The sequence below is a fragment of the Mus caroli genome, chromosome 9 (genome assembly GCF_900094665.2).
Source record: "Mus caroli chromosome 9, CAROLI_EIJ_v1.1, whole genome shotgun sequence".
NCBI lineage: Eukaryota > Metazoa > Chordata > Mammalia > Rodentia > Muridae > Mus > Mus caroli.
Genome location: NC_034578.1, coordinates 14734610 through 14748194, shown reverse-complemented (window position 1 = coordinate 14748194; position 13585 = coordinate 14734610). Strand labels below are relative to the sequence as shown.

General features: G+C 36.9%; 1 protein-coding gene across 1 annotated transcript; it reads left to right on the top strand.

Moving 5' to 3' along the window:
- The first annotated feature begins 10656 nt into the window (after nucleotides 1-10656).
- LOC110302325 (olfactory receptor 24) lies at nucleotides 10657-11698 on the top strand. Its single transcript, XM_021173180.1, has one exon. The coding sequence runs from the start codon at nucleotides 10727-10729 to the stop codon at nucleotides 11666-11668; it is 942 nt and encodes a 313-aa protein (XP_021028839.1). The 5' UTR covers nucleotides 10657-10726; the 3' UTR covers nucleotides 11669-11698.
- Nucleotides 11699-13585: the final 1887 nt, after the last annotated feature.

Genomic DNA, 13585 nt, shown 5'->3' with positions numbered 1-13585 from the left:
TTTTTTTTTGGTTTTTTTGAGACAGGGTTTCTCTGTATAGCCCTGGCTGTCCTGGCACTCACTTTGTAGACCAGGCTGGCCTCGAACTCACAAATCCACCTGCCTCTGCCTCCCGAGTGCTGGGATTAAAGGCGTGCGCCACCACGCCCGGCTGAACATTTCTTTAGGTGCTTCTCAGCCATTCAATATTCCTCACCAACAATGGAGGAGTGTTCCTCTTTCTCCACAACCTTACCATCATCTACTAGAATAAAGGTTTTTAAAGTAAATGTAATCCACCGTATAAATTGTAAGAAAAAATCCCATTAAATAATGAAAAGGATTTTTCACCACTCCAACACTTCATCATGATAAAAGTCTTGAAGATTATGGATACAAGGGTTATGAATATAATAAGAGCAATTTACAGAAAGACTATGGCCAGCAGCAAACTAAATGAAGAGAAACTCAAAGATAATTCCAAGAAAATCAGGGAAAAAACACGATTGTCCACACTCTCTCCATATCTATTCAATATAGGACTTAAACTTTTAGCTACAGCAATAAAACAACTGAAGGAGACCAAGAAAATAAAATCTGGAAAGGAAGAAATCCAATTATTGCTACTTTCAGATGATATGGTAGTATAGCATATATAAGGAACCCTAAAAATTCCACCAGGGAAATATTACAGCTGATAAACACTTTCTCAAACTAGCAGGATACAAGATTAACTTAAAAATTGGTTTTAAGGTTTGGTTGTGTGTTTTTTTCCTTGTGCTTGAGTTGTGTTGGAATAACTAGGGTTTTCTCCAGTAGGATAGGTTGTTTGTGGTGGTAACATATTGGGCTGGCTGTTGTTGATTGCATTCTTACACTGAAATCTAGGCCTCTGGGTTTGGGATGATTATAACTCTCAGTAATTATTTCTGGGTTTTACCTTATCAGTTGGATGTCTAGTTTCTATTTGCTCTATGGGCTTTTGGCATGTATGGCCTGTAAGAGTAGGCAATTACCACCTCAGTTGGGCTGCCACTTTTGGTGGCAGGCATGGTCTCTTGTAAAGCAGAGAGTCTCTGCCCAAGTTGGATTCTGGGACACAAAGACAAAGAGAGTAAGGTAGCTTGTGGATAGTGTTGATGAGCACATTGAGAGAGTAAAGGAAGTCTGCAGGTATTGCAGTACATCTAGAGTTCTGGTGACTGGGGTAGTCTCTAGTCCTGTATGGAGTCACCTCACAAGTTGGGGACTGGGATATGGCAATCAGGAGGTAAGGGGACTTGGGATTCATTTTAGGTGGGGCAACAAGTGAGTGGAGGAGGTCCAAAGATAGGCAGAATACCTAGTCTTCAAGTACATGTGGCCTGATCTTCTGGCAGGCATGGCCTATGGTTGTGCAGGAGGTGTCTACCCAAGGGGAGTTGTGATATTCTTTATTCTACTTACTGTATTCCACGTGTCCTGCTTTTCTTTGCGTTTTCTATTTGAGTTACTGTATGTTTTCAATTCCACATTCATCTCTGTTTGTATGCTCTTTAATGTTTCTATGTACTTACTGAAATCCATCCTCAAGTCCTAGATTGTAACTGTTATTTCCATCAATTTTATGTATGCATTTTTCTGGACATTTCTCAGGCATTTATTCTCCTTAAGCTTTTTTTTTTTTTTATTTCATTGAACTGTCTTTACATCTATAACTTCCATGAGTTCTTTGATGAAGTTTTTGAGGTTTTAAGTTCTGTATCCTGTGGTTCATAGACATAATTCTCACTGACAAACATTTCTACAGAACTGGTAGGAGTTGGAAAGAAGATACTGGCTTGACCTTTCATATTCTTGATATTTTTGCATGAGATCTTGGCATGCGAACATTTTTATTTCTAAATCTGTTGTTGACATAGAATGAAGAAGAAGAATATGGAGGTGATTTGAACCTGCCTGTTAGAATGAAATCAGAAAAACAAATAAAACTGGTCTGGTGTACAAAATGTGTTTCCTGGTTCAAGCCTGAAATTTGGGGGCAAACTTTGTTAGGTAGCAAATTTGGACGTGATATGAGAGGGGCCAGGGATTGAAAATAGGTAGGAAGGATCCTGGCCAAAAACTAGGAATCATTTGTGATGCAAGCAACGGAGGCCAGACAAGTCAGGACACAGGATATGTGATAGAATCACCTTGATAGATTCAGGAGAAGAGTTCAAGAAAAATTGCTGCTTTGGGTGATTCCAAGCAGTGCAGAATATACTAGTGAGTGACTACTGGTAGGGAAAGTAGTGGCAGAAATCTAGAGGTTGGCTGAAGCATAGATGGTGGTAGTCAGACTAGCTCAGACGCTGCATGTATGACATGGTATTATGTTAATGGATTGTGATAAGAAGTGGATGGGGTGGTCCAGGAGACTACACCTAGATCCAGTAGGCTATATCCTGGAGTAGAACATTGGAAATGCAACTGAGTGGGGTAATTGTAAGCACACCAGGAGTGACCTGTCAGTAAAAATTTTAAAAATTGGTTTGGGAGTAAATGAGTGTGTTCACAGATAAAACAGTGTAGAGAAAGTGAACAAGCTACCACTTTTTAATCTTTTACTTCCTGAAGACTTAAAATAGTCCATGTGGGTTTCTTACAACTATGTTCCAACCCCATAGGAAATTGAGCTATTCAGGGAGCCAAAATGAAATTGGACAATTTGCCTAACAAGAGGCCTTGGGAATTAACTTCTTAATGAAACTGTAAATATTCCCTTAGTTATTATAATTTATGATATACCTTGGCTTCATTTTTTCTTTGGGCCAGAAGGATACCTACATGTGTACTCTGTGGCATCCTTCTGGCCCAAAGAAGATTATCCAAGAAGCAAAAGTGACTTCATATACCTTCTAAAAGGAAAAACCACAGTCTGTATAAAGAATGCCTGAATGATGGTGTCCCCAAGGAGAAAAACATCCAAGTAAGTGCAGGGGTGTCTGGGACAGAGAAAAAGAGAGGAAGAAAAGAAAACAAGCCATCTACTGACAACATTGATGAAATAGTATTTATGGTGTCATAAATGCTGACTCACTTTTACCCAGTTTAAACCATTGTTTATAATACTATGGTATTTTTCGATATTTAATCATTCATCTATTCAGAAAGTTGTATTTGTGTATGTGTGCACGCACATGTGCACCCATGCCATGGAATGAGTGTGGCCATATTTGTCCAACCCTAAGTTGTTTCATTACTTCCACTTGCTAAGATGGTATCTCTCTTATTGTTTCTGCCTCTTAGTATAGTACCCAAGTCTGAGTGGCATAGGTAGAGATCCTAGTCAGTTCTTCTCCTAGATCTTCCTTCTTGCCAAGGAACTCTCAGGATTATTCTGTCAACAGAACTTGAGTTATTCTCCTGTTGAATCTATGAAAACTCCTGGAAACTGTGGGTACCTCTTCTAAAATCCTTTAAGTTGGGGATAGTCAGAAGACTCAATGGGAAGGATCCTTGCTCCCAAGCCTAACAATATAAATTCTATCCCCAAAACCTGTAGAGTAGAAGGAGAGAACCAATTCCTCCAAGCCATCCTCTGACATCTTCACCCACACCATGCAATACATGTACCCACACACATTCAAAACAAAGAAAGAAATATTTGTAATCTCCTAGAAGTTCATTATATCAGTTGCTAATTTTATCAAACTATATTCTTTAATCCTTCTTTGTATGTAAGAAATTCCATCTCTTTTAGTTGAATAGTACTACAATGTGGTGTGTTTTCCAGTATCTTACTGTGACATTATCTACCTGCAAATATATTTCTATGCATACTTATAATACTTTGATTACATTGACATAGTGTTAAACTTTCTTATTCTTTGCTTCTCCTCTTCCTCTTACCCATATCTCTAATAGTGTCCCTTATACTTTTATTTCTTTTGAAAAACATCATAAGAGAAAACAAGACATCTTCCTGCACCCTAATTATTTCAGTTTGTGCTACAATCTCCATTTCCATCCCTTTCCTTCAGTAATAGTTTTGCAAGTCCTTCTTATGAGAATGAGTCTTTTTCATATACTGGTTATTTTCTTTACCCATTCATTCATTAATGAAAATATAAGCTAACTCAACATCATTACCATTGAGAACAGAATCATAATAGACATGGGCAGGCAGGTATTGCTATTTTTATCCAGAAGTGGTATAAGCTATAATATGTTAAAATTTCATTTTCCATTTTGTACCTCCATATGGACATCACAATTGTTGCAATAATTTACATTCTAATCAACAGTATTTAAAACTCCCTTTCCTTCACAGCTCATTAATGCTTAATATAATATCACAACATAGAATAATAAAATATATTTGATCCTGTTGTGGTGGCTAATACCTTAGCAAGGTGAGGCAAGATTATTATAAAATCAGCTTGAGCTACAAAGTGAGATCCTCTTCCCCCAACCACCACCCTAAAAGAATAAAAGAAAAGAAATTTGGCATGGGAATTCTGTAGAAGGAAAACTGAAAGCATAGGGGTAGAGGATAAAATTATTGCAGCAAAAAAAACCAAAACCATAAGGAAGTATTATGTTAGAACTCAGTGAAAAACCTATGAGCCTTTGACTAGGGAAAATACAGTTTGGGAACTACGCTTAAACTCTTAAAATTCTCTAAGAAGTTTTTTACATCCTACATCTTCTTTAAGTCTTAATCATCTAACTTTTAAAAGGTGGACAACAGGGCCTAGGTAGATGACTAAATAGATAAAGGGCTTACTTTGCAAGCATAAAGACCCTGATTGAGATTCCTGGCACATACGTAAAAGTCAAACATGGTTGCTCATGATTGTAATCACAGAACTGGAGGTTGAGTGAGGTGCACATTGGGGCCTTGTTGGGTCCCTAGAATACCTGAAATAGTAAACTTCATGTTCAGTGAAAGAATCTTTCTCAAAAAAAGAATTTGGAGGAACTATTTAGTCACACATCCTCTTTGTCAACTTCTAGCCTACGAACACACACACACACACACACACAGAAGAAGAAAAAAGCTGGTCACAATTCCCATATATTATTTAACATATATGCAATGAGTTAGTTATAATAGCTGTCATGTTGGAATTTTATTAGATGTTATAGCATATAGAAGTACTTAAAAGCTGTAAGTGCTAGGAATGAGTGGACTGATTGGAAGCTGCTTATTTCCCAAAACAACTGTAATAATTGTAATTAACTGAAAGTATAAATTTATGAAATATCTAAAATGTTTTTTCTCAATATTTATTTTAGTATTGGGGGGGTCTACTTTAGTTTGAGGGAGGAGGAAGATGGCAAAAAGAAAGCAAAACAATCCATTCCATTTTCATTAAGCCAGCATGGAAGCCAGCTACTCTGTGGACAAATAGATATAGGGTCAGGAGGCAAGCTTCACGGAAGAGTGAAAAAAAAAATCAATGAACAGGACAAACCATACATCAGTTCTGGCTGACACCTGAAAGAGGCAGAAGAAAAAATTCACACTTTTCTGAGTCTGACCTCAAAAAACCTGATAGATACAACAGAACCTTATCCTGGCTTATAGAGATAGTGCTAAGAAGCAAGAATTCTGTGAAGAAAAAGCAAACTATCTCATCAAATATCTATACTTCCTATCTCTTCTAGAATGAATTAAAATTGAACCCACCTTCCCACAGTTGATCCTGCCTTTGTAAAGAGTTGTTCTATATCCTGGTCACTGACCTATGAAATAGATGTTATATCTTCAACTCATCCAGAGATTTTATTCTCTTGACCAAAAGCAAACTGTCTTCTCTAACTGTGCCTTTACTGTCCCTGTGATATTTTATTTCCTAGACAAGATACTGTCCACAAAAATTTAAAAATTCAGAGTCTTAATTGCAAGTGTCTTGAGTATAGGGTCTATGCATTTTTAAGTTATCATTCCAATCAGTAAGCCTGAAGTTTGATACATGTCAATCACCAATAAATGTTCCTGATGTGAATAAAGGAATAGAAATGAAGATGTGGTAAAGTACATGCAATCATTTTCAGATTGGGATGGGGAGAAGAAAGTAGATGTTTATGTAGTACTTTAAAAATAATAAATTCAAAACTAATAAGATCCTTTATTTAAAATAGTTGTGAAAACAGAAACTTAAGTACTTAGTTACACCATATGATAATCAAATTAGAAAAAAATCAAAAAAATCAAACGGATTATTCAGAGTTTGACCCAACTAAGAAGATAAAAATTGTAATTTTCTCTCCATACCCCCTGCTGTGCCAGGGGGTATCAAGTGCTTTCTTAAACCTATCTGTCTTGTATTAGTTCTTCAATAATTTTATATAGTGTGTTTTGATCATATTTATCACCCGCCCCTAGATTCACTCCTACCTTCCTTTCCTATGTCACATTGTGTCCTCTTTGATTTTCAACCCAAAGTAAAATTCTGTTACCCATGTAAATGCATGATCATCCATTAAATCTTGTTCAACCTTACATGGGTCACTCCCTTAAAGAACTCAGATTATTCTTCTCCCAAGAGCTATAAAGTTCTAGTATCTCCTTATCTAGTAATGCAATTATGTACTCAACTCTCCTGTATATGGTGAAATGAAAAAAAAAAAAAAAAAAAAAAAAAAGAAAGAAAGAAATTCTCTGGTAAACTGGTAGAGCTAGAAACAATCACTTTTAATGAGGTAGGGCGGATCCAGAAAGACAAACATCACATTGATTTCTCACACTTGTGTATACTAATATTTGAATTTTCAGATAATATGTGTCTTATTTGGAATAGGCATAGTCATCAGGAGCTAGGACAGGGGCTTTCGACGAAGTGGAGAAAAAAAGTAATGTGAAGGGACAAATAGGAACAATGGAGCAGGAAGGTTTATTTATTCTTTTGAAACAGGGTCTCTCACTGAATCTAGAGATCACTGATTCAGCTAGGCTAACTACCTAGTGAGTTCAAGGAAGCCTCTTTTCTCTGCAGTTCAAACATCAAAATGACATATGCTCAGCACATGAAAACTTTTATTTGAGTACTGAGTGTCCAAATTCAGGCCCTCATTTTGCTCAACAAGTATTTTATCAGCTGAGCTATCTCCTTAGCAACTTCCATAATTTATAGGGACCTACAAGAAAAAGGTTAAAGATTTAAATTTTGAGACATCTTGAGAAGACCTCTTGCAGGTGGGGTGGGAGTAATTATTCATCTCCAGCTTGCCTCCCCTATCTCTGTTCCTTACTACAAAGACACTTGTGGCTGCTGCTTATGCTGCAGCTGCTGCCAGTATAGTGGTGTATTGGCTGGTTTTGTGAGTCAACTGGGCACAAGCTGGAGTTATCACAGAAAGGAGCCTCCCGTGAAGAAATGCATCCATGAGATCCAGCTGTAAGGCATTTTCTGAATTAGTGATAGAGGGTGGGAGAGCCCATTGTAGGTGGTGCCATCTCTTGGCTGGTAGTCTTCAGTTCTATGAGAAAAGAAGCTGATCAAACCAGGGGAAACAAGCCAGTAAGTAACATCCCTCTATGACCTCTGCATCACCTCTTGCTTCCTGAAATGCTTGAGTTCCACTCCTGACTTCCTTTGGTAATGAACAGCAATGTGGAAATGCAAGCTGAATAAACCCTTTCCTGCCTATCTTGCTTCTTGGTCATGATGTTTTGTTCAGGAATAGAAACCCTGACTAAGACAAATGGTTATTTCCAAGTTGAAAGTTGATGAAAACCACAGTAAGTATTCCATTTTGAATATTCTGAACAGTTTAAAGTAAGGTCTCAGAGCTGTACCAACTGATAAGTATAAACCCCAACCATTTGACCAAGCAGAGTTCTTCATTTGTAGGTTCTTTCTTTTCATACATGTACCTCAGAACACTTTTCTGTTTTGAGTTAGGATCTTTTTGCATTTTGCATTTTCTTTGATTGTTCTGTCCATGTTTTCTATGGAATCTTCTGCACCTGAGATTCTCTCTTCCATCTCTTGTATTCCTTTGCTGATGCTCACATCTATGGTTCCTGATTTCTTTCCTAGCTCCTAGTTGTCTCTCTTTGTGATTTCTTTATTGTTTCTGCTTCCATTTTTAGATCCTGGATGGTTTTGTTCAATTCATTCACCTTTTTGGTAGTGGTTTCCTATAAGTCTTTAAGGGATTTTTGTGTTTCCTCTTTAAGGGCTTCTAACTCAAAACTCAGATCCCTTTGCTGCCAACTTCCACTCAGATCGGCCTCCAACAGTCAAAATGAAATCTAAAACTTGACTCTTAGACCATGTGCCTCTTAATCTCCTAAACCTAATCTGAGTTTGTTACTTTATGAAACTCTGAAACATCTTGTACCCCACCTTATCTCTTCTCATTTCTTATGCATGTTTGATTTCTTATTCATGCTACTTTTTCTACAAATGTATTAATCCAGCACCCTCCACTATGTGCCAGAAAAGAAATAGGATAGAAAGCAAGAAAGAGCATGTTCTTGTTCCATTTATACTTGTATTGGTCAGAGATTTACATAGCAAAGGACAGAACCAACTTCAAAAAGTCCTTTTATTATCTGGCTTCTGGCAATCTCAAGACAGCTGGCTTGTGATTAAACACCTTCTCCATTCACACCTTCGCCATTCAGCCATCTCATAAGGATGTGTTTTATTTTTAATTAAGGCATACTTGAGAGATTTTAATGTGATATTTGCATACATACATACATACATACATACATACATACATACAATGTTTTTTGATCAAATCTATTCACCATCTGTTACCCTGACTCCTCTCTCCCCTGTAACCTTTTACTATCCCTAAGTAACTACTCTTGATCTTTTTATGTTACATTAATTTTAGTTTTGACGTATGAGAGCAAATACAGGATACTAGTCTTTCTATATCTATCTAGTTTAATCTACTTAGAATATTTTCCAAAGCCATCAATTTTGCTGCAGATTAAAATATATGACTCTTTTTATGGCCAAACATTTCCCTATATTTTTCTTTACATTCACCTACTAACAGACACCTGGGCTGATTTTGTACCTCAGCTATTGTGGTTAATGCTATAATAAACATGGCCATAAAGATGACCCCTCTGTGCTCTCACTTTCTTTTCTCTAGGTGTTTTTCAAAGTGATGTAGCTGGATATTTTTAGCAAGAAAAAAAACCATATATACTTATATACATATATACACATACTTATATATACATATATATGCAAAGTGCATGTTAAATTCATGATCCCCTTATCTTTACCTCCAAAGTGCTGAAATTATGTCTACCATTTCTCCTTGCTTTTCTACTTGTTTGTCTTTATATTTTCTTGTCTGTCTAATACTAGCCAATCTTTTCATTTTCTTCATTTTTAAATCTTTTATAAGTAATTTTTATGTGTTTCACATTTACTTATTTATTTAGAGAGAACATGCATATAACTGCACATGTGTGGAAGTTAGAGGACTACTTGGAGAAATCAGTTCTGTCTTTTTGGGTCTTAAGGATCAAACTCAGGTCATCAGACATGGTAGCAAGTACCTTTATGCAGAAAGGAAACTCACTAACATTTTTATTCAATCATATTTTATACTTTAACTACATAACCAGGGTAGGATAGTATTTCACTGTAGTTTTGTCTAACTTTTCCCTGAGAGCTAATAGTTTTGAGCATTTTTTCCTTCTATTTTTTGGCTGCTTTATAATTTAGTTCACCTTCATAATACGCATTCTACTTGTATTGCTAAGTATTTGCAATGCAATGTTTTTTTATAATATGTGTACCTACAAAGAAACTTCTTGGATGATCATTAATTCTTGGATATCATTTTCTTCTGGATTTCATTAGTTCACCTCTTAGTTCTTCCTTCAAAACCTTTGACTGGAGTCTGAAAATATATGGCTCAGTGGGAAGAACACTTGCTGTGAAAGCAAGAGTACAGGAATTCACATCCCCAGTTCTCACATCAAAGCTGGGTATGACTGGACATGCCTGTAACACCAGTTTGAGGGTAAAGACAAGGAGGATCCTGGGACCACAGTGCCAGGCCAACTTAGACAAAATGGGAACATCTAGGGTTAGTAAGGAATGCTGTCTCAACAAACAAACAAACAAACAAAGGATGGAGAAGGGAGCAATAGAGGAAAACATTCAGTGTCTTCCATTGACTCCACAATCATGTACTTACCACATGCATGCATATACCTTTCACACCAACCACATACTCACATACACACACACACACACACACACATATACACACACACACACATACATAATTCTTTCCAATCTTTCTTCCATAATGTTCCCACCTATAAAATGATATACAGACAAGTAACATTATATGGTCTGAGCAAAGTTTACTTATATGTTTAGGAATATATTTTTAAAATATGTGTAACAACAATCAGGAAAAAAAGAAGCCATATACCATGAATCTAAGAGAGAGTGGGGATGGGAAGGAGAATAAATGAGTGGGCTTTAAGAAAGGAAATAGAAAGTGTAAAATACTGTTATTATATTTTAAGTTCAAAAAACAAAGTTAAGTATAAAAGAAAATAAATCCATGAATTATTCATTTTCTCAATATTTGTGTGAAATGGGAATATTCAGAAGATTCTATATTTAATATCTGAAGCATAAGAAAATATAAACACTAAACAAAAGTTCAAGGTACTGTAATTGGCTCAGACAAGAACTGGATAGTTAATTTGTTTTACCCTCCAAACCTATCTTTATACTGTTCCTTAACTTCTACTTTTAATTCTTTCAAAAGAGTTAAACACATGGAACCACAAAACCACACCAGTGCATCTGAATTCATCCTCTTGGGACTTTCAGAAAAGCCAGATCATGACCCTGTCCTCTATTCTCTGTTCCTCTGCATGTACATGATCACAGTTGTGGGGAACTTGTTGATCATCCTTGCCATCAGCTTTGACTCTCACCTCCATACTCCTATGTATTTCTTCCTGGCCAATCTCTCCCTGGTTGATTTCTGTCTGGCTACCAACACTGTCCCCAAGATGCTGGTGAATATTCAAACTAGGAACAAATCTATCTCTTATCCTTGTTGTCTGACCCAGATGTACTTTTTTCATTTTTTTGGCATCATGGACAGTGTCTTAATAGCTGTGATGGCTTATGACCGGTTTGTGGCTATTTGTCACCCATTACATTATTCTACTATCATGAGTCCACGGCTCTGTGGGCTGCTGGTTGGTGTCCCATGGGTGTATTCCTGCTTCATCTCCCTCACTCACATCCTCCTCATGGCCCGTCTGGTATTCTGTGGCAAAAATGAGCTCCCCCACTACTTCTGTGACCTCACCCCACTTCTCCGACTTTCCTGCACAGACACAACAGTAAACAAGATCTTTGTGCTCATTGTGGCAGGAATGGTGATAGCCACACCTTTTGTCTGCATCCTGGCCTCCTATGCTCGCATCATCGTGGCAATCATGAAGGTCCCCTCTGCAGGTGGTAGAAAGAAAGCCTTTTCTACCTGTAGCTCCCACCTCTCTGTAGTAGCCCTTTTCTATGGTACCACCATTGGAGTCTATCTGTGTCCTTCCTCTGTCCGTACAGCTGTGAAGGAGAAGGCTTCTGCAGTAATGTACACAGCAGTCACCCCCATGCTGAACCCCTTTATCTATAGCCTGAGGAACAGAGACCTGAAGGGAGCCCTAAAGAAGATCATTAACCGAAAGATCAGCACATCCTCCTGATCATCAATCAGAATGTTGTGGAACTTCAAGGCAGCAGAATCTAAAGACCCGAGTTCTTCAATTAAGTTGGGACTTACTGCAATGAAAGAATAACTAATTCAAATTCTGAGTTACAGAAATCCAAGTGGCAATTTCTATATGGCCTTTTAACCATCGTCCCATTCCAGTTGTGGGTTTGTTTGTTTGTTTGTTTTTGGTCAGGTTGGCAGAGCCTGGGATCACCTGGGAAGATGAGGAATCTCAACTGGAAAATTGTCTGGTTCTAATTGGTCTGGGGGCTTGTTATGGAGAATTAACTTAATTACTAATTGATGTAAGAAAGCCCAGCCCATGTTGCTTAGTACCATCCATAGGCCTGTGATCCTGGGCTGTGTAAAGAAGCCAGGTAAACACTATAAAAATGCAGGCTTCCAGCAAGCCAACAGGGTCCTCTATTGTTGCTTCAAGTTTGTACTGAACTTCTTCCCTGGTGTCCTTTCAAGATTGACAATAACCTTTAAATCAAATTAGATTCTTTCCTCCAGTAAATGTGTTTTGTCAAAGTGTTTTCTCACAGTAAGAGAAAAGGTAATTAGAAGATTCTCCAAATATGGCACCTGGTAAATAATTCTAACTATGTCTCACATTGTCCTCACAGAAAAATAAGGCTATCATTATAGATTGGATTTTCCCTACATCAATATCCTTTTAACAAATAGAAAATGCAATCATAAAAAAAAAGAAAATGCAATCATGGGTTGCTTAACAATAATATCTTATGAGAAATGTATCATCTGATGATTTTCGCATTGTAGAGATATTATATTGTATTTACATAAACTTAGTATAAGTACATAACTCAATTCAATGTTTTTATTAATTATATTTGTTTTAGATAGTCTCATATATTTCCACATGATATACCAACAATTCTTTTTTTTTTTCTTTACAATTTTATTTACAAAATGTATTAAAACTTTGTACATACCTCATGGCAATGAGGTTTGGTAATTATGCCCACACATGCAATTTACACTTTTACGGCCATTAGTTTGCTTGGCAATTTTTCTGTTCACTGAAGTACAGCTTTAACAACAAAAAGAAAAGAATTGGAAAAAAATCCTCAATTGACTACCGCCAAACTCCCATAGCTTGAAGTTAATAGCAGAAATTTGAAGCAATCAACATTTTTTTAAACATGCAAGTTTTTTTTTAAATAACAAACCAATTTACCCGCTTCTTCATCTCAGTAAAGTTTCCTCTCTGAAAAACTGATTTGAGTCAATAAACATACATTTCTCTTTATACAGTGCCTATGAAAAATGTTTGTGTATAGGTCAGTTGGTTTGTTTTATACAAGTTGATATTCACACAGCGTTAGCTTCCTGCACTGGGACATTATAGCATTCATAAGTTGAAAAATCACAGTTTCATGAAAACAAAACAAAACACAACAGCTTTCTTTTGTGTTCAATACCATTTAAAATCTGACAGGTGAGTTATTTGCTTATGACACACTTTCTGGAATGAAAGTTTATATTACACCTTTCTAGAAATGTTTCATTGGAATGAGACCTCTTTCTTTCTTTTCTAAAGACGAGAGCAAATATGCGCGAGTCAACTAAGCATCTAAGGTTCACACTTATACCAACAATTCTTATCTCCCACCTTCCTACCACTCCTGAGAAAGCCCTGATCCTCTACACAGATCTGTCTCACACATTCATGTAAGACATTTTTCTGTAACCCAAGGCCATCTATATGTCTACTGGATCAAAGCTATCTGTTGATGCCTGATGGGTTGAACAGCAGGTACACAAATGAAAACGAGTGTTCCCTCTCTCTCAGAGACTATCAATAGCCAGTGATTCTAAGACAAAAGGTTGCACATACTAAGTCCCTCTCCACTGATTTATTATTAATAAGGTTATTCTGATG